A 22,286-nucleotide genomic window follows, 5' to 3' on the forward strand; every position below is an offset into this window, starting at 1 on the left:
GTACCAGGACCTGATATTAGGCTCAGTTTGATGTCTTTGCAAAGGGTCTTGAAACTGCAGTGTCACTAAAAGATTATTTACACTCCATTTTGCAGAATAGATTGCATATGTAGTAGAACAATCGATAAGAGTGCAGAGGTAGAAGAAGCCTTTTGATAGTGAAAGACACCATCTGTCTGTCTCTAATTATAGGGCTGAAATATTACTTATAGGTCACATATTTTTTCCAAGAAGCTAGACTCCCTCTTTATTAACTGGTGTACCTACATACCTACACAACACATAATCATATCCACAGCATAGTCATATCCCCAGCACACAGCTACATGACACACATAGGCCACACCTACACGAGCAGTAGACTTTGCAGTTGTTACTGTGCAGTCACTTAGTACTTAACATAAGCAAGTACTAAATGACTGCAGTAACTGGCTTTACTGCTTAGTAGCATCTCATGTAGAAGCAACCAAAGAAGAGCTAATGGAGTCCCTAGACCAGTGGGGAAAACAAGGGGGAGGGGGAAAGAGCAGGGACTCAACTTTCCCACTGCTCCCAAGCCTGGCACCCTGTGTAGCCATTCTCTACAGCCCTCAGCTGGAGTAGAGCAGGAGTGGTCCTGGGGCTTTCCCTGCCCCTGAGAGAGCTGGAAACAGCAGTGGCAGTGGTCTTCCAGGCCTTCCTGCTCTCTGCCCATACCTTCAGTGTCCCCTGCAGGAGCAGGCACTGGAAAGGGAGACCCACATGCCTCTATCTCCAGCCAAGCCTTGCACTCTCACTCTGCCTCAGCTGGAGCATAGCAGGAGAAACCCTGGGGCTTTCTTGCCCCAGGAGCAGCAGGTGGGCACTCCTTCTTGCACCCTGCTGGAAGAGAAGATGAGAGGGGAATGGGAGGCAAGGGGAGGTTCCTGCACTGGAAAAGAGAGGGCACGAAGAGCAGTGGTGGGGGACTCTTAAGTGCTTCAGGGACTCCAAGAAGTCCCCAGCAGATACTGACATAGTTCAGTCTGCCCACAGGGGTGAGGGGGCTACAAACCCCCTGAGGCACTGGTAGCATCTCCAGCACCCCCCTTTTCAAATTCCTATATCCATCCATGCACACAGCAGCTATTCAATTCATATTTGAATGCTTCTGTAGCAATAGGAGTGAGCTCACTTGCCCTAACTTTGGATGAAGAAGGGTCAAATTTGGAGTAGTTTTGCAGGACTTACATACTACAGAATCACACAGATCTAACAGTTGCATTATAACAGTTGTACTAGTATCCTTTGATACTGATACAAGTTGTTACCTTTGTCTATACCCAAAGGAATACTAAGAAAGGTCTGAAAGCTTTTTTATAATCATGGACAAGAGCAAAGAAGTCTTTTTTTCCATGATAGTGGTAGGTAACTGGAGTGTAAGTGTGAAAGTAGGAAGCACAGCAGTATCAGAAAAGTCCACAGAAGCCAAGGTAAGGTTCATTGAAGAGAAAGTGTGAATCGAATGAAAGGGGACAAAGCAGAGACAGGGAGTAGTTGCCTTCCACGACATGTTCTTCTCTTGCCCAGAATGTATATAAACATGAATCACTTCTCAGAAAAGAATGTGAGATCCAGTAAGTTCTTAAGAAGGCATCCTACACATGTATAGCATAAGGAGGTGTGAATGAGAGGGGCACACATACCAGGTGCTAATTAGGAGGTTGGGGGTGCTGTAACAGAGGCTGAGGAGCACTGGAATTAAAGCATCTAGGCTTCTCAATTTCTGGAAAATAAGTGCTTGGGAGAAAGAAACAGGGCGTGAAGACCGAGGGTCCTCCCATCCCACTACCAAATTAGAGGTTTTATTTATTTGCTTATCATGACATTCAGCGGCACCTTTAGGGGGGGCAGGCAAGAGGCTTAACTCCTTTGCTGGGGACACCTTCCCCCATATATGCCAGGACCCAAGGGCTGCCTTGGCTCTACACCCTGGCTCCACCCCCTAAATACCTCAGGTAGACCCCTGGGCACCCCCTTCATCTTTGCCCAGGTCAACAAAGACACTCACAAAGGAAGGAATGTGCTAGGTAGCTCAACACATTCCTTTATGGGCCCAGAATCTAGATCAAGATCTACTGTTTGGAGGCAATTCCCAGTTCTTCCATGTATTTGTTGTGTGGGGAGCTACAGTAAGCCTTCCTCAGCCTCCTCTTCTATACCACTGATTGATTTCTCCCCTATCAAGGTAGCACTCAGAAGTCTCTCCCTAATTCTTAGGAAACCCTCCGCTGGGTGTCGGTAGGGGAATCCTGGCCCATGCACTTCTCTGAGTTCCATCCCAGAGGTGCAATAGAGCATACTAATGCCAATTGTCTTCTCTCCTTTCCTCAACTACACTGACTTCATTTCTTTAATATAATTTTTTCACCCATCTCTTAGTCTCCCTGAACCTAGTTCTCAGGCTCCAAATCCTCTCCTGCTGTTTCACCACCCATTCCAGGGCTCCAGTCAATGGAACAACACAAAATAGGTCTCTCATAAGGGCCTGTATTCATGCTTTCCCTTAGGGAATGAAGCATATTTGTCCTTCTCCCAACTTATCTTCTAGTCCTGGGCTTTCTTTCTTTTAAATCCAACATTACTCAGCTTAAGCTAATTGAACAGGGTGGACATCTATAGACATTCTGGCTACAAACCTTTGCTAGTAAAATATGGAGACTTACACTCTGAGAACTGTTTCCAAGAGCCAGTGGGTAGATTCTTGTCTGTATTTCAGTTTTTTAAAATCCTTTTTACATCTCTTTAAAATATACTTATTGGATAATTATGTTTGCCTTACACTTTGGCCCAGTAATGTAGCCCTAACATGTATGCAAATGTTATTCATATCAATACAAATATCGACCCTAATCATTAGTTTCAGTCAGTGCCAGAACATGGACAGCCAGACCTGGGAGCCAGTCAGAGATCAGAGTTACCAGATCAGAGGGCCATAACATCAAAACTGGAGTTGGAACAGGAAGTAAGTAGAATCCAGGAGTAATGCAAGTCAGGAATGATGAGATCAAGGGACAGGCAGAATCCAAAAGCATGCTAGGAGATCAAGAAATAAATAGAGTTACCAGACTGATCTAGGAATAAAAGAACCCTGTTACCCAGATACTTCTTGTGTCTCTCCCTGGTCTTAAATAGGGGAGTGGCTAGTCAGGTGTTGTGAACCACCTGCTTATGTCTCAGGGAGTGGGCAGTCTCGGGAGTGGGCAGTCTCAGTCATTGATGAAGGCCTTAGGTAAACCCCATCCAACCTCAGAGAGCAGCAAGAAGGATAGCAGGTTGAGATAGACTGCTGTGCTGTCCAGGCCTAAGGCCCCAGGTTCAAGACATTGGGCCCGACAGTCCGTCTCTAGGGAATTGCCCTGAGCTATTGCCTTCAAATTTCTCTGTCAGGAAATGGGAAGCTGAGGTCCATCACTAAAAGGTTGATGCTCTAGTGAAATGTCCCAAATGCATCTTGTATATCTAGTGGCAGCTGTACAGAGGTATTGTATCTCTGAGCCATTTCTTGACGCCCCCAGTGCTCCTGAGCTCTGAATTTAAGTAGCTCCACTTGAGCAAGATTGTCAATATATCCCACATGGCTCCATGCTTCTATAACTTGCTTTGGCACTACATCAGGGAGGAACTTTACCAAAATTATGTCATTGGCTGTATTCCCCCTTACTATAAATTTCCTTGAGGATTTAGCAAGGAGGAACAAAGCAAATATCTCCTAGTCCTGTGCCTATCGTGTCAGGCCTATGCCATATGTAAATAATAACCTACAGGAGCCCAATGCAAGGTTATGGGATATGTTTGGGCCAGGAACTGCCAAGATAAGTGATATCTCTTACACCTAGGCTGGGGGAAAAAAGAGAATATGGGGCCTAATTCAAAGTTCAGTCAATATAAGGCGGCCCACAAGCATGTGTTAACTTGGAAAAAGATCCCTGAAACAACAGATTTTCTTACTAAAGTTTGTGAATAGAGGGGCAGTTTTACATCAGGAATGTACAAAATCTTACACATTATATGCCTATTTGTTACCCCTTCCTTGCTAATGATATGTACATACATTGACCTGGAAATGATATATCAGTGTATGAGGCTGATGATAAAAAGATGCACAGCTGAATCAGATTGTGTTTAAAAGTTTTAAAAAGTGTCAGAATCCTCAAGAGTCTGTGAAAATCAAGATCTGCCTGATAATAGACATCTACACTGTGGTCCCTAATGGTAGTGGTTGTCACAGGTGGTGGAGGCAGTGGTGATGGTGAGAATGTTTGAGAAGGGGGTGCTAGAGATTATTTAAACCTTAATTGTACTACATGTAATATACAGAATATCCGCTTCAAACCTTATACTTAAACTGCTTGGAAAAAAACAGCTCCATTTGACCTGAACTGGTTTTACAAGTACAGGGATTATATTGTATAGTATGGGCAAAGGTTTTTCCATCATGTCCAGCTCACTGCAGAATACTTGAAGCATGGACCCAGGTGTGAGCTCAGTCAGGGAGGTAAAAACAAAGCCGCATTATGTAATAAGATTTAATGATTATTTGAATCTCTTTTTCCATTCCAGTAGATCATTGATTTAACTGTCCTTGTTTTGCTCTCAGTTAATATCTAAAATGAGTAGTCGCATTTTGAAAGCAATTCAGGCACTCTACAATATAATATGAGTGTTTTTATTTTTGCTTTCTTGGGGGGCGGGACTATAAAAGGACTATTTTGTTCCCTAAGAATTCAGCTGCATATTCAGATAGCATGCATATTTCTAACAAGGGTAAACAAAAGCAGTCCCTTTAAAGCCGACACTAAGAAGATTTCTATTTGGAGGATATGTAATAACTCATATTGAGACAGCATTTTAATCTCAGCAAAGCTTTATATAATCTGCTGGCACCTGTGTTTGCTGCTCTTCCATCCTATTGCACTCCTTAGACAGGGCCAAAGGCCTGATCTTGCAGGCTTTGCTCATGGCAGTGGTCCTACTAAAGTCAATGAATTTCTTGGAAAGAACAAGGCGAGCAAGATTTAGAACTGAAAATGTCATATAAAAGGAAGTGATCCTTGAATCCTCCTCAATTCTTTTCCATCTAAACCTTTTACTCCTCTTTCTAGTATAACTTTCTGTCCAGTATTTTTGTTAGAAGTGCTGCACTAATTCCTTGAGCAAAGCAGGACCTGTGTTATCAATACTCAATATAATATATTTGCATAACATGTAAACAGGAGGAAGCTCTCCTAATGATGCAGCTAAAATGTATTAGCTAGGATGATTTAAAAAATAAATTATGGGAGATTTCTCTGAGGAGTGTCTAATGTACTAAGCGCACATCATCCTTTATGTAAACTTTGTAGACAGTTTAAGGCATTTAAGCAATTTGGGGCAGGGACTTACCTTCATTATATATACCTGCAGTACTTAATATAATAGAGCCTCATCTCTACTAGGGGTCTCTAGGCTCTAATGACATACAAATAACAATCAACAATAACTGTAAAGCCTGAAATCCAGCCTCTGCAACTTGAAGGGAAGGAAAGAAGTGTATGTGTGTGTGTGTATGTGTGTAATTTGGAGAGATAACTAGATTCCAAAATGATGGGTGTTGTATAAGAACATAGAAAGACAGATTAGATAGATGGACAGATGGGGGAAAGAAAGAGATTCTGTATGTACTACACACACATATATCTAGTAAGTATATAGTATATATAGTGTATATTATAATATTTAGTGTATGTAGTTTGAACTCTAAAACATTAAGCAGTATAATTTGTGAAAGTTAGCATGACATCAGATTCATCTAATTCTTTGATACCATGATTCATGAGTCACTTTTTAAAGTCTACACCCTGGGAAGAAGGATGCGTCATTAAGGAAAGCAAAGAGGCTTGCCAGGGACAGAAAGTAATTTCCCGTAGCAGGTGCATATAGCAGGTGGTACACACTGTACCTGCAACGAAAAGGTAGATTTAGACTAAGATTTTATTTAATATGGAAACCTTATTGCATCCTGAGCCACAACCTGGGGTTGTGCCAAAAATCGTGTCTGCAGCATGATTTATTACGTGAAAATACCACCGAACTAATCAGTGGAGTTACTAATTAATACAAATCTGCATTTTTGCATAAGCAATTAGTGCAAAGAGAGTGCAATGAAAGAGGAAGTTTGACTCGTTTAATCTCAGTGCTTATTCAAGCGGAAAGACACACTAGGGCAAGGCACTAGGAACTACATTTGGATTTTTTTTTCTTTTGATTAGTTAAAGGAACTAAAAGGTCAAATTATCAATATTTAATTCAAATGGAAATGTGTTTGTTAAAGAGGGAAGAAAACACTTTATTTAAACAAGGTGGGACTCTAGGGGTAAATGCCTGGATCAAAAATAATTAGATTTTCGAGTTACAACAGCGTCTAAATCCCGTCTGATAAGAATCCTCGCTCCTAATAATAGAGGTAGTTTGACACCAGTAGCAAAGACTGCTGGCGTAACTTGAACTCTAGCCCAGGCGGTCGCTGGCCTAACAATACCATGCCGATATTCGTTTCAGTGGTGCACACTTCTGCGATTTGCTTTTTGTTTTTAATCAAGTTGAACGATATTTTAAATCTATTGTGATTTCATAATTGTGTGTACTTGACCAAAAGAGTCATTTAGCGAGCTGGTAATTAAACCCTGGTTGTGATGTATTTTCCATTAACTAAATAGAAGTTTACATTTATACAATTAAAAAAAAAAAAACCCAACAACAGCAACAGTATTTAATTGGGCAGGGAGAGGGAAAGGGGAGATAGCTCGATAAAATAAAAAGATTGAGCCCTACGGGAAAACCTGCAGAAAAGGACCCTTTTAGAATTTGTATCTGCTTCCAGCAACAGCTGCGAATGCTTTCCAAAAATCCTACACGGCGAGATACTAATGGATTCCGGGGTGAACTCCGTGTGTGTATGTGAGAGAGACAGACAGAGAAAGATACAGGTCTTCAGGGCAACGGGAGCAATGTTAAGCATCCCTTCAATTCCAAGGCGTGCCCTCAGCTCATCTCTTCTCATTCAAAAGCTTGATTCAGATGTCTTGTTACATCAGTCCAAAGAGAGAATCAGTCCAATGGTAGAATCTCCAAAGGAAACGGTCTTGCCAGATTCCTGGTTCGGAGAGAACCAGCCTGACTCAGACCGCCCTTCAAAGTAGAGTTATGGATTGCGTGTGTGCGCGTGTATATAAAACACACACGTGTGTGTATAAACGCAGACGTATGTGTATTTTAGCAAGAAAGCAAGTAAGCAAGAAAAATACAATAAAATATACGTATGCGTGTGTTAGATAGATAGGAATCTGGCAAGACCATTTCCTCAGGAGATTCTGCCATTGCACTCGTGTAGCAATACATTTGAATCAGGCTTTTGAATGAGCCGAGATGAGCTGAGGGCACGCGTTGGAACTGGGGGGATATTCATGCCGCTCCTGTAGCCCCGCAGCGCTGGCGACGCGGACAGCCGAGCAGGGGAAAGGGCCCTGCGACAGGCCGGGCAGCGCGGCGGGAGCTGTCCCTGGTGCTGATCTCGCTGGTTTCGCACCCCAGCCTTCCCCATCTGTGGCCGGCCACACAATGGTCTGGAATAGCAGCTAAGACAAGGCTGCCCCGGCTTTCCAGCCAGCCTGCGAGGAGTGAAAAAAAAAACCCCGCACAGTGTATCGATCGCTTCTGTTGGGAGGCCGGCCTTTGTCTGCTACCTGGCTCCGGGCTCCCAGTTGGTCTGCAATCTGCTTCCGAACCCTACTGTAAACAGGTGTGAGACCTTTGATCAACCCACGGCAAACACAGGGGCGCCTCCAAACTCCTAACCGCCATACAAAGCCCGTCGGAGTCCTTTTTAATGAGCTGGATGTGGCACCATCCACGGAGCTTGGGGGGGGAGGAGGGAGCATAGATTTAAACTTATTTTTTAATGCTAATGCTTCATCCTTGTTTGATTCCGCTCCTGGTTTGGGAAGAAAGCAGAGAGTGCAAATAACAAATAGAGGCAAGCCAGACCACGCGGGCTGCTGAGACAGTAAATCACTCCCTAAATTATAAGCGAGGCTTCCTCTCTCCAATAGCTTTAAGCTATTTGGAAGGGGGGGGGGAATCTTCCCCCCCTCCACTCTCGCAGGTGCAATATGAATCAATTATCTTAATTAAGATAATGCTGCAAACCCAGGAGATTTCCCCGGGACGGATTTTGCACTCCGGACAACGGGAAAGCATTTGAATGGCATCGATTTCCACCCCTGCCCCTAGCTCCGCGGCCCCGCTGCATTTTTAGGTGTTGATGTGCGGCTTCTGTTGGGCTTGCAGAGCTCCAGGCTGACCGGCTCGGGAAAGATCGCTCTTTGCTTGAAGTTAGCAGCTCGGTGCCGGCCGTGCCCCTGCCCGAGAGTGGGAGGAATAGGAGAGATATGCAGCTTTCTGGGCTTGGAGAACCTTTTTTCCCCCCTCCAAATTATCCTTAAGGAAAGAAAGAAAACTCCCCCGGGGCCAGGCCCAGCAGGGCAGGGCCGCAGATGACAGCGGCTGCTCGGAGAACTCGGGGCCCGCCGCATTGTCTGCCCCGCCGCTCTGGCCCCCAGCCCCCTCCTCCCACTGGGTGCCCCTCGGCCCGGGCTTGGCCCTGCTGCTGAAGCAACCGTCAGGCCGGGAGCAGGCGCCGGCAGATGAGCCGGGCGCGGGCGGCCGAGGGAGCAGCTTTGGGACGTTGCATAGGGGCAGTGAGCCGTGAAAGGGGCTTTTGTTGCCAACGCGTGCGGCTCGCGTGCCGCTCTGCGGACAGCAGCCCCCAAGCCGGGGGGGAGGGCGGGGGAGGCTGGCGGAGGAGGGAGGGAGAGGGCTTGATGAAAGAAAGAGAGAGAGAGAGAGAGACAGGGAGGGAGGAAGAAAAGGAAGGGAAAGCCGGGGAAAAACGAGCGGGGGAAGATGCAGAAGGGGACTGAGAAGCGAAGGCAAGAGCCAGATGGAGAAGGAGGAGACTGGGGGCAAGACAAGAGGAGACGCTTAGAGCGAAAACCAGATTAAACCGGGGGGGGGACCCCGGAGAGACAGAGCCCAAGGGAGGGGAATGAGCTTGAGGAGAAGGCAGAGGTGAAGAAGGCGAAAGCCAGAGGGAGAGGGCTAGAGCGGCAACTTGGGCTAGAGAGGGGCAGAGGCATGGAGGGAAAGAGCCTTGATCCTCAGCAGATCTTCCTAGCCCGTGGCCCTGAGGTCCAGTCCGGGCGCCTGTCCTGGACTTGCAGCTCCTCTGCTCGGCAGCCTTGCCGCCGCCCCTTACACAGCAGAAATATCCACCCCTCCTTAGCCGACCCCGCTGCCTACAGTTGGGAAACTTCCGTCTTTTCCCTGTAAACAGGGGCATGAGCACAGGCTCGTGGGTTAGGCGCATTTCAATCGTTTTTCCTGCTCTTTGCGACCCTCTCTTAGCGGGCCCTTAATACTGAGCTCTTAAGGTTTCTTTCCACCGTGTTTTTTTGCTACTTCGTTTCTTTCCCGCTTGCAAACTGCCTGCGGCCCAACTGGCCTGGAGCGATCATCAAAACATGACTTAAACCATCCCGGATATGAAATAAAAATGCACCTCACCCCCCCACACCCAGACGCTCAAACCCTGTCTATTTAAAGGAGCTAATGAGCATCGATGTCTTAAAGGCAGAGAAAGGTCCCTCCAGTTTGGCTGTCTGTTCTGCTTAGTTTTCACTAAGGAAGGAAAGCAGGATAGAAAACAACAGCGACTTCCAAGCCAAATGCTACAACACTCTGGTCCTGTGAAGGGAATTGCTGCCACACAAAGTGAGAGGCTGCCACACAAAGTGAGAGGTGGGTTTCTAGTAAGACCCAGGGCAGAGATGACTTGCCTTAGATGAACAGACATATGCGATTCTATATCCAGATGTGCAGGGGAAAGCGTCACCTTTCCACGCCAAGTGAGCACAAGCCTATGTAATTTGAGAACACCTCCAAACAGCAACGCGGCCCGGTTCAGACAGTGTCTCTTAATCAGAGTTAAGTAATTAGCATTGTCCATTTTCAAACAGCAAGTACAAGTTGCACATCAGAAACGTTCAGCTTGAAAGAAGCCAAGCTCATGGACAATTATCCTTTACACCTGATTATACTGACGACAAACCCTCTCAGTTCTATTCTGTTTGCCTGTGGAGGTCATCAACGTGATAAAAACATTTTAAAAATAACTCGGCCTAGAAAAGAAAAGGAAACCCCCTCCATTTTGCAAATCTGCTTCTGGAAGGCAGTTATTGGGTTCCTATTTAAAGCCGCATGACGCCAAAACAAATGATTTCATTCTTTCCTTTTAGTGATTAAATCCCCGGATAACGTGTACCAGTAATAAAGCTCCACTTGTTATCACGCAAGCCAGGATACTTCCTTGTTAAGATGCATCTCTATCCAATTTGGCAATGTTTGCAAACTCAAGTGATCTGTTTAAAGACTTTTTCGAGTAATTGCTTATAAATGTTCTTTTAAAATACAGTGTTGACAATTGAATTTTTTCCCCTACGAGTGAGTGCATTAATTTGAAACAGAAATGGGGGGGGGGAGGAGTAGGCATCGCAAACTCCAAATGATAGACAGAGCTGTCAGATTCTGTTAACATTACCAGCTATCAAGCGTCGACCCCTTTAGAGACTTCGTTCTTTTAAATGGAAAGATCTTTACACGGTGACTTTTTTCATGTTAGCTCTCTTCGTGCTAAGTCGAGCCCACAACACTGTTCCTGGTTCGTTTTTTGTTTGTTTGGGGTTTTTTTACTTCATGTTACGGATTTGCACTTAAGTTTCAGACTCATAAAGAAGCATCTAACCTGGCTTTCAAAGTTTGTGACCAATGAGACCTCTTCACTGCTCACATCATTCTTGCACTGTGAATCGCTGGGAAGAAGGAGCCTTCGGATGAAGACACTTGCCGGGCAGGTTTGCTACCAGATCCGGGCGCCAGGGCTGCTTCTCTAATATCTTTCTGGCAAGATTTCCATTCCTGGCGACTACGGAACAGAGGAGGGGACGGACTGTAAAGGAGAACGTAAAGTCGTGCCCACCCGAGCTGGCACATGATCTTCTCTATAGGAAAAAGGAGGGTGATAGCGGAGGGCGGTGACAGTCGTGGAAACGTGTGTGCGCGCTGTGAGAGGGGGGATCGGAGCAGCGTGTGGACTGGGCTGGAGTCTGATCCCGCGGTCATTTGGGAGCAGGGGCTGACGATCTCCACAAGTTGGTTAGCTCTGTGCCCAATCTGCCCCTTCCTCGCCTAGGAAGAAGCAGGAGAGAGTGGGAAGTGCTAAGCGGCGCCTCCAGCGGGGCGCCCCTGGAGCAAGTGCAAAGTGCTGCTAGATTCCGCCACCTCTCTGGGTAACCTTTCCCACTGCTTTACTACCCTCCTAGTCAGAAAGTTCCCCCCCCCCCCCGAATCATAGGGTTGGAAGGGACCTCAGGAGGTCATCTAGAGTGAATCCAACCCCCTGCTCAAAGCAGGACCATCCCCAACTAGATCATCCCAGGCAAAGCCTTGTCTAGCTAGGTCTGAAAACCTCCAAAGATGGAGCTTCCTCCACCTGTCTGGGTAACCTGCTCCAGTGTTTCACTACCCTCCTAGTGTGAAAATGCGTCTTAATACCTAACCTAAACCTCCCTTGCTGCAGCTTGAGGCCATTGCTCCTTGTTCTGTCATCTACCACCCCTGAGAACAGTCCGGCTCCACCCTAGGGGCAGGAGAGTGGAGCGGTGGGCGAAGGCACCGGCTGGCCATAGGAGCAACCCCCAGTGCAGAGGGGTCAGCGGATCTGCTCCTTCTCCCTCTTGCTACCTAACACCACTGCTCTTGAACAACAGCAGCAACAAAAAACCCCAACCCCCAAAAGGGAGAGAGCAACAGCACGAGCGACAAGAGAGTGCTGGCCCTCCCGGCGGCGAGGGGGTTAATCTCTCCTGCGGGTACAAACAGGTCCGCAGAGTCTCTGGCTGGCGACAGATGGCCACTTTCTTTGGGCCACAAAGGGATGGAATCGAGAGCGGCGCTGAATACAAATGGGCAGGTCACGTGAGGAGCGGGGCCCTTTGCCTGACGTGGGTGACCATATGGCGCGTGCCGGGGAGAGGGGGGCGGGGGAGGAGGGGTTTGCTCGGCGGCACCAGGGGCGCAGGCGCTGGCGGCTATAACAGGAGCGCCCGGATCCCGGCTTCCCCTCCCTCTCCCCCAGCATCACCAGCCCCGCTATATAACCTGGGCGTCCTGCGCGCAGCCCCTAGAAAAAACGCAGCCCACCCCCCTCGCGCAGGACTGCTCTCCAGGAGTAACAGGGTTATGAGACCATCACTGCAAAGGAGACACTGAGCAAGAAGGTAATTATAACCCCGACGCTAAAGCCTGCTTTCCTCCCAGGGAAACCAGGGCAAATTCCTGCAGCTGCATCTAGATAGCGATAGAGCGGGGCTGCGTGGGGTCCGGGGGGCTGAAGCGCTGCCTGCGGCCGGCCTAGGTGTCTCTGGGCCAGGGAGCTCAAGACGCAGTTTTCACCTGCTGTGACCCGCCCCCGCGAAACCTAGTGAGCAAAATAAAAGCCGAGAAACGGAATCGCCCTTAACTTTTCCGCCTACTTAAGCAGAGCGCCCATAGCTCAAGCCCAGGAGAAGTTCGGTCTGAGCATCGTTTCCCGTCTCATTTGCAATGTGTCGTCTGCGTGGCACATAGGGGAGGGGTGGAAGCTGGGGAGACAGTCCCCAGACTCTAACCCGAGCTGGCTTGGATGATCACAAGATATGAATGGAAAGACTATTATTTTCCATGAGGAGAGAGGGCGCTTGGAAGAAATCCTCTAGCAATAGTGTTGTCAATCCTGGGTCGGAGGTGGCGGAGACTTTCAGAGAGAAGGGGGAGTAGCCAGGGCAGGAGCTGCCAGAATTGCTACCTGTTACAGTGTCGGAGGCACCAAAGACGTCAGGAGCTCCTGCCAGCCTGGCAACAAATTCATTTGTTGCTTGGAGGTTGTGCTCGTCTCCGAAGAGCGTGTGCTGTCCTGAGCTCTGCTCCAGTCCTGCCCGGCCAGTGCCTTCCATCTATTGCTGCACTGCCCAGAGGTTTCAGCAGGGACTTGGAGAGCCCCGACATTAAAGAAGGAAGGAGTAGCCTTCAGGTTAGGAAAAGCATCGCACCTGATCCCCCATCTGGAGAGCAGAGCTCAGCTTGGCTCTGAACAGACCTGAAGACTGCGTTAGAGCTGTGGCACAAGGGGGACTGTAGTTATTGTGGGGAGGCGGCGGGGATACAGGGAAGGCAAGGAAAATGCTGGATTACCATTGCTGGCAACTTTTTTTTTTCTTGTTTTCCCCCTCCCATTAAATCTGCAAATGCTAAAAAAAATGCTTGGGCTCCTCCGATCATGTCCGTTACATTTCCTTCCGCTTAATCTATGCATATGCCCCGCGCAATTATGTTTGAGCACAAGTCAATCAAATGATAAGGGAGAAGCGCGGGTGCAATTAAAAGTTTTACTCTCTTCTTCTCAGGAAAGGACAACGCTGGGGCATTGCTGTGCGTGTATGTATGCCTCTTGGGTATATTCACGCACACCCTGCCCGTGTCTCATTCCCTATAGACACTCACGGGCCGAGGGAGGCAGGGCGCTGGGAGGAGGGCTGCGCTTCTTTCTGCTGAATGTGGCTTTCTTTTGTCTTCTCCTGAAAACAGGACTCTGAAGATGACCAAATCGTACAGCGAGAGTGGGCTGATGGGAGAGCCCCAGCCCCAGGGGCCCCCGAGCTGGACGGACGAGTGCCTCAGCTCTCAGGACGAGGAGCACGAGGTGGACAAGAAAGAGAAGGACCTGGAAGCCCTGCACGGCGAGGCCGAAGAGGACTCGCTGAGGAACGGCGAGGACGAGGAAGAGGAGGACGACGACCTGGAGGAAGAGGAGGAGGAGGAGGAGGAGGAGGAGGAGGAGGAAGACGACGAGCAGAAGCCCAAGAGGCGCGGCCCCAAGAAGAAGAAGATGACCAAGGCGCGCATGGAGCGGTTCAAGCTGAGGCGCATGAAGGCCAACGCGCGGGAGCGGAACCGCATGCACGGGCTGAACGCGGCCCTGGACAACCTGCGCAAGGTGGTGCCCTGCTACTCCAAGACGCAGAAGCTCTCCAAGATCGAGACGCTGCGCCTGGCCAAGAACTACATCTGGGCGCTGTCCGAGATCCTGCGCTCCGGCAAGAGCCCGGACCTGGTCTCTTTCGTCCAGACCCTCTGCAAGGGCTTGAGTCAACCCACGACCAACTTGGTAGCCGGCTGCCTCCAGCTCAACCCCCGGACTTTCCTGCCCGAGCAGAACCAGGACATGCCGCCCCACATGCAGCCAGCCAGTGCTTCCTTCCCCGTGCACCCTTACCCCTACCAGTCCCCGGGTCTTCCCAGTCCGCCCTACGGCACCATGGACAGCTCCCACATCTTCCACGTCAAGCCTCCGCACTCGTACGGGGCGGCTCTGGAGCCCTTTTTTGAGAGCAACCTCACTGATTGCACCAGCCCTTCCTTTGACGGACCGCTCAGCCCGCCCCTCAGCATCAATGGGAACTTCTCTTTCAAACACGAACCTTCCAGCGAGTTTGATAAAAATTATGCCTTTACCATGCACTACCCCGCAGCTACCCTGGCAGGAGCTCCAGGCCACGGATCAATCTTCTCTGGCTCTGCCTCTCGCTGTGAGATCCCTATAGACAACATTATGCCCTATGAGAGCCATTCCCATCACGAACGAGTCATGAGTGCTCAGCTCAATGCCATCTTTCACGATTAACCCTTCGAGACGCATCAGTGTCAGTCACGAATGAGAGGAGGAAACAAATCGACTGCGTCCACTGACTGTCTTGTTTACAAGGGGCAGCCCGTTGGGTACCACTGCTGCGAAGTGCAAATACTCCAAGCTTCGAGTGATATATGTATTTATTGTCGTTACTGCCTTTAGGAGACGCAGGGATGCCACATCCCTGTTCACCTTCTGTATTATTTTCTAATAGCTCTTTAAAGCTACGCTGTACATTTTTGGTGTAGGGGGCGGGATTCAGATCGAGTTTAATTATCTGATCGGGATAACAAAATCACAAGCAATAATTAGGATCTATGCAATTTTTAAACTAGTAATGGGCCAATTACAAAATATATATAAATCTATATTTTTCAACCAACATTTTTCCTACTTGTTACCTTTCCCATGCTGAATTATTTTGTTGTGATTTTGTACAGAATTTTTAATGACTTTTTATAACGTGGATTTCCTATTTTAAACCATGCAGCTTCATCAATTTTTATACATATCGGAAAGGTAGAATTATATCTAATTTATACAAAATAATTTAACTAATTTAAACCAGCAGAAAAGTGCTTAGAAAAGTTATGTTGCCTTAGCACTTCTTTCCTTTTTAAATCGTCAACAAAATGCACAATCCTGGCAATTTCTTTCCCATGAAAGTCTTTTTTCCCCTACAATAAGAACCAGATCCTTAGTTCTTGAGAGGCTATAAGAACGAGAGACTTATTTTCTATTAAAACATATCAATTCAACACATTACTTGCACAAACTTGTATATAAATATTATAAGCAAATGCCAACACCCTTTTAAAATCAAAAGCTGCTTGACTATCACATACAATTTGCACTGTTTCTTTTTAGTCTTTGAACCCCTTTGCATTCCGTGATTTTGAAGAGAACTTGAAAATAGTAATGTTTCCAGACAATATAAATGCATGATTTTATACATATTCACACAATCGGTGGTTTGTCATATACTCATATTAGGAATCGGAGCCTAAAACTAATCAGGTGGTTGAAGTTGGGCTATATAACCTATTGTAGTCAATTAGTACAGTAGCTTAAAACAAATTCAAACCATTTAATCCGTAATTAGAACAATAGCTATTGCATGTACAATGCAGTCCAGAATAAGTGCTGTCTGAAATGTAATGCTGGTCAACTGGAATCAATCTGTACTGTAATTTTGTTTGTAATCCTGTATATTATGATGTAATGCACACTGGGATTTTAGAAAACATTCATGCATTGGCAACTACATAGTATTGAACATTTGGTTGAATGTTGCATTTCTCCTTTAATGTGATTTTTTTTTCTTAGTGTAAGTAATTCCTATGGGATTCTTGTTTTATTCGATAGCTCATGAAAGGTGCAACATTTATTATTTGTAGAATAAATGGACTAAAAAACAAAGTCCTTGGTTCTTTCTTTGGTTTGATTGCTTTTTCATTTCGTGCCAGTTAGTGTCAAACTCTGCTCTTCTGTATGGCTGGCGCTTTGGACTGCTTAATTTGAAGGGACATGAACAACAACGTAGTTGTTTGATTATAAAAAAAACCTGAATTCGCGTTTTCGTCCTCAAGCTTTTACTTCTGACTCTCGTATGCTCTTTGCGATTCATACGACCCTTTGCACTACCCCTTCCCCCAAGAATAGCAATAAAGCCAAAAAAGTTAACATTGTTTCCGGAAAAGAACTCGAACAATTAGCCTGCCCTCGGGGTGGTTTTTTCCTTGGCAAGTCAAAGCAGACCTGAGGCTGGGAGTAGATGTCTATAAACTTCGGGCAACACTTCCATCTGTCCCTAAGTCCTCCTGCCCGCAGGTTTTCCCGCTGCTCACTGGGAAAGCATACACAGTAGACATTTACTTTTAAATGTGATTCAGTAGGAGCTAATGGAGATCAAGTGAACCATTGATTAACGGCTCGGGCTCAATATGATTTTTTAGTTTATGCCCAAACCGCGAGTTTTTAGAAGTTAACTCACCCCTTCCCCACTTGGACAGAAGTCACCATTTGTGGCTCAAATATTGCCCCCTGGGAATGGCTTTTCTGCTGTCCGTTTTGATCTGAGAAAGGCTCCTCCAGATGACTTCTCTGTGTGTCCCTCTCGAGCCAGTATTCAGGCTCACCCTGTGTTTGGCTCCAAAGGAAGAAGCCACTAGATGCAGTTGCTCTCTGCAGTCTAACGGGTCTTACAGCACCGAAGGAGCTACCTGGAGTCCCCACCGCCCCTTCGCCGTGTTCTGCCTCCTCTCCACGGCCGCTGTACCGTAGTTTTCTAAACCCATCGCCATGAGCCTGACTCTCAATTCACCAAGCCTTGCTTTTCTTCGCCAAAACAAGAATTGTTTTAATTCCTAACCTTCAGTGGCACACCCAGGGCTGTAGGAATCTACTGACCCAAACTGCTGGAGAGCAATATACATCCTCTTATGAGCAGGAACACTCCTAATAAAATATCAACAGGTCTCCCTCAGACTGTGCAAAACGAAAGGAGTACACATGGAAATGCCTCGGAAATACCCATTAAGTCCTCCAGCACACAACGGAGATGATGAATACGCTCTTCCCCATAAATAATACCTGATAGGTCTGAAGGGGCTATTGGCTATTTTAAAAGTTCTTGGTGGTTAAAAAAACACCAAAGAATCATATTTCGGATCACAATATGCTTATTGCCAGCCTAAAACACACACACTGAACGTTCATTGTCAGGGAAGTTGGTTCATTTTTCAGAAGCTCAGTTTCCTCAGGGTACAGCTGGATACAGAGTGCTATTTGCCAATCTAAAAACCACTGCTGAATGTAAAAAATAGGATTGCCCATCAGAAAACAACTTTTCAAGTACTCCATTCACCTCTTCTAGACAGTAACGATAGCTAAGCATATTCCTGACTAACCTAAGGGGCAGGTGGGGGAGGGGGGAGAATAAACACCCTTAGTGACCATTTCTAAGAGAAACTGAAATATCTGACCCAGGTTTGTATGCCTTCTGGTTTTATGCCTTCCTCTTAAACATAAGGATTCTTCTAGTCAGTCAAGGGGCAACTCACATGCCACCATCTTTTATTCAAAGGCAGGCACAGATGTTCCTTCTGCAGGGGAGGTTTTAATTTATGAAAATGATATTGTTTATGCATGAATGCACTCTGCATAACACACAGTACTTCCATCTGATGAGAGAAATACCACAGAACCAGTGCCAATGTCAGGAACATATTCTGCAAATTTAGTCGCTTAAATGTTTAATGAATATTTGGAAGGCATTTCCAAACCACAAGAAACCTTTTCAATTACCTTCTCTTTTTCACAGTTAACAACAATCAACTCCTCTAGTCAATGCAATTTACTTTAAAGGTTTGAATAGGCTATTTTAATGTTTGCCACCACAGAACTTTAAAGAAAATAATGTTTTAAATATAAAAAATAAAGAAATAATAATAATAATAAAGAAAAAATAATTACATAATTTGGTAATGATATGTTCCAATTTACACATTTCTTTTGAGTTCTGCTGTTTTAATTATCTTGCTTTCCCCTCTCTCAAGAAAGATGAATCTATTTTAAATGATCTTTTCATGTTGCTGCTTCTTTCCCCCTTACTGGTACTAACAATAGGCAAAAATCCTGAAACAATTGTTCAGAACTTGAGTATTGCCTTTCACAAGAATTCCCATCAAGTGGGGCCAAAGGCAAGGGAAAATATATTGCTCTTTTCACTAATCACTAGTAAGATCAGGGTGGAAATACCCAATGTCCTTATATGGAAAAGCAAATGGGCTCCACTCTCATGCCTAGGTAGTCTGCAAGAGGTTTGGACCATCTTGATAGAACTGCACAGCTGGTCTTTTTTCCTCAATCCTGCTATCTCTCTCCTTGTGAAGAGGGGGATAGCAGATGGTTCTGTAGCCAGTGGATGCCCCAAAATGATGCTTTTAAAAGGCTTTACTACCGGTGGCGAAGACATTTTGGTTCTTTTCTCCACATCTTGATCTCTTAGGGTTGGTGTATGGTTGTTCTTCATGACTTGACTAATCTTCCCACAACTCATGCAATTCTTGCTTTTTCTTTTTTATGGATTTGTGAAACTATGGAAAATGTTCCATAGGCACTGAGGTAGATAGGAAAGCCACAGAGGTTTGGGAAAGGTGTGGAAGGTACAGATCAACAGGTTATGTTTAGGATCTCAGATTTACTCAGCATACACTTCATTGACATCAGTTATACTTACCTTTGAATAAAGATTTCAGATTCTGGCCCTGTATATTGAAAAGGACTACATGAGCTGATTGGATAAAGAAAGCAGGATATAGCTTACTGAGTTACTGGAATTATAACTGGGCTCCTACTCCAGAAAAAATATATACACTTATTTTCTTCAGGTGTTAGTATTTCAAAGCAGAGTAAGCCAATAACATTAGTTAGCAACATACAGTTTCAGTGGTAAATAACTTGGCACTAAGAAAACATTCTAAGTTAAATCTTGGTATAAGCATATCAGTCAGTTTTAACATTAATAATTAATCTTTCACTTATCTCAAAATCATGTTAATATACCAATACTGGGCCTTGTAGATAATTAGCCAATATTTCCAGTACAGGCAGTCCTCGGACTTATGTCACAACTGGTTCCTGAAAACTGCATCTTACGTTGAAATGTTGTAACTCAGAACAGATTTTCCCACAGGAAAAAATATTATAAATGGGGGATTAGTTCCTGAACCAAGGTCCGATACCCGATTTTCACCAAAAATAATGCAGAATTTTGTACTTAATTATAGATAAGTAATATAGCTACATTAATGTATTTATATTGTAAATAGCTATCATATTGATTTGGAAGGACTTCTTTGAGGTGATTTTGCTGGACTTTTTGAAGGCTCTTGGGTTGGACTTTTTGAAGGGTTCTTGGCTGGAGGTTTTTCTCAGGAGTCTTGGCTGCAGGATTTTCTGGAGTTGTGTCTGCTTTCTTCAAGAAAGTGTCCAAGGAAGTTTGGACAGATGTTCTCTAGGGAGATGGGCGATGCAGTGAACTTGTTTGCTTGTGTGGCATGGCATCAGATCAAGCATTGTAAAGTCGAAACTGATGTCAGAAAGTTGAAATGGGTGTCAATTTATAAATGCTGTAAGTGAAAAACATTGTAACTCGAAACTCTGTAAGACGAGGACTTCCTGTATTCTAAAAATAAGATATTTAAAGAGCCTTAGATACTCAATTTTGGAAACAAGGGAATTTTGATAATGCAGTACATAATCATGATGAAGAATCACATCCTGTTCCCCTTGTTCACATGCACAGGATCTAATGGTAAAATCATACCATCCTTGCCCATACATTATTCTTTATTCATTAAAATCAAACCTGCAGCAGTGTCCTTGGGAGTTCTGTCTGATAAAGTACCAAAAAAAGATGGAAGAATGGTCCTAAATAGCCTTTAAGCAAAATATATAAGCATGTTGTGTAGTTATCTATAAGCTGGGTTGTCTCTTAAGGGGTGAATTAAAACATGCATTTTAAAATGGCCTAAATTCATTATTTAGCACATTGCCCTATGCTACAAAGACCTGAAAAACAAAAAGTATATTAATGTGTATTGAAATGATGGGCTGAACAGCTTCAAAGAAGCTGTTTATTTTAAATGAGTACATAAATGTTTTTTAAATAATTTAAATATGCATTTAAACAACTGTCAGAAACCAGGCAATTCAAAATTAAAGCTGACAATGCTCTTAAAGCATTCTTTTATGTATTTAGGTTGCCTACAGGGTATGTAAAGCATAGAAAATCAGGCTCAATTTTCAATTTTCTAGCTTGTACCAGTTTGCATTACAGATTTAACTATATTTAATATGAAATAAAATATAACAAATTATGGTCTACAATACTTAACATCATTCTGTTGAGAGCAAGATAATAAACTACAGCTTTAATGTATTCCCTTTAAATACAATACAGGAATCTTAATGAAAAGAAAAAGAATACGCCTCTGGCTCATATACTCCTATTTTTTTCCTTCTTTCTCTTTACTGTATCTTCCCTTTAATCTGACTTGTTCCTTCTGATCCACATTGCAGATCTGTTACTCCAAAGAATTACTTTTGTCTGGTACTTCTACCACTGTCAGTTCCCTTTTGCCCCTGTCCAGTCTTTCCATTTCTTCTTCTTTGCAGCCATTTCTGGATTTTCTAGACTAAAATGCACATAATTAGGAGAGATAATGCTCCAAGTGTAAAAAGCTGGTCATAGCCACTAAAAAATGTACAAACCAGTAACGTTTGGAGTTTGCGCAGGAGGGTGTGTGGGAGGACCCAAGACCCTGCCTGCGAACCCCCCAGGATAGACAGTCCCAGACGTAGCCAGCCTACCAGAGGCATGACACGGATGGGCATGCGCCGCACCCCTTGGGTCCCCCTGGGCTCTGCAGCTCCCCCCTTGGGCACCTCAGAGACTGCCACCCAGATGCAGCCCATGGTTCCAGGCTCCACGCAGACGGAGCCCCGGCTCTTGGCTGTGCAGGATGCCTGTCCCTTTTTCAGGCTCTGGGGCCTGGGAGCATGGCCACCTCCCTGTGTGGGGTCTGCTACCTTTTGGGGTCTCTGGTACGCCAGCTGGAGGAGCTCCAGGCTGCAGTCCAGAGACTTTGTGCCATCAGGGACTGTGAGCAGGAGATCGACTCCTACTGCCAGGCCCTTCTCCCCCGGGAGCCACAGGGCAGACCACTGTCTCCCTCCAGGACAAAGGAGGACTCCGGGACCTCGCACTCTGTCCAGTCAGGGGCATGGACCAAGGTGGTCAAGGGCTCTAAGGCCTGTCGCATTAAGGCCCCTGCCCCGCTGGAGCTTAGCAACAGGTACACACCTCTTGCTGCTCCAGCAGAGCCTGCTGAGTTGCCAGCTCCCGCAGGCAACACAGACTCAACTGCAGCTACTGTCCCCGCTCTCCCCAGGACAAAACGTAAGGTGTTTGTTGTGGGAGACTCCAGCCTGAGGGGGACTGAGGGGGCAATCTGCAGCTCTGACCCCTTAGCCCGGGAAGTCTGCTGCTTCCCGGGGGCCCGCATCCCTGACATTGCAGAAAAGATCCCAAAGCTCCTCCAGCCCACAGACCACTATCCTATGCTCCTTATTCATGTGGGCATCGATGGCACGGCTCGGAGTGCTCCCAACTGGGTCATGAGGTGCTACAGTGATTTGGGAGTGGAGCTAAAGGGTCTAGGGGCACGGGTGGTGTTCTTGTCGATCCTCCCAGTCTCAGGGTATGGGCTGAGGAGGGAGAGGAGGAATCACGTAGTCAACAAAAGATTGCAGCGCTGGTGTCATCAGGAAGGCTTTGGCTTCCATGACCACAGCCCGCTCTTTGGCGAGAGAGGCAGTGAGCTGCTGGGAAGAGATGGCCTCCACCTCTCTCCCCTGGGGAGGAGGCTCTTCTCAGCCAGAC

The 22,286-nt window shown here is 45.9% G+C and overlaps 1 protein-coding gene across 2 annotated transcripts; it reads left to right on the top strand.

Annotated features, from left to right (window-relative positions):
• Positions 1-12,232: 12,232 nt before the first annotated feature.
• NEUROD1 (neuronal differentiation 1) lies at positions 12,233-16,258 on the top strand. 2 transcript variants are annotated; one of them, XM_019554704.1, is made up of 3 exons: positions 12,233-12,392; positions 13,557-13,587; positions 13,738-16,258. In XM_019554704.1, exon 3 carries the CDS (start codon positions 13,748-13,750, stop codon positions 14,831-14,833), a length of 1,086 nt encoding a protein of 361 aa, XP_019410249.1. In that variant the 5' UTR covers positions 12,233-12,392; positions 13,557-13,587; positions 13,738-13,747; the 3' UTR covers positions 14,834-16,258. The 2 variants fall into 2 exon arrangements, with proteins under 2 accessions (XP_019410249.1, XP_019410248.1); XM_019554703.1 differs by lacking the exon at positions 13,557-13,587.
• The last annotated feature ends 6,028 nt before the right edge of the window (positions 16,259-22,286 follow it).

This window comes from Crocodylus porosus, unplaced genomic scaffold (genome assembly GCF_001723895.1).
Source record: "Crocodylus porosus isolate Cpor-Errol unplaced genomic scaffold, CroPor_comp1, whole genome shotgun sequence".
NCBI lineage: Eukaryota > Metazoa > Chordata > Crocodylia > Crocodylidae > Crocodylus > Crocodylus porosus.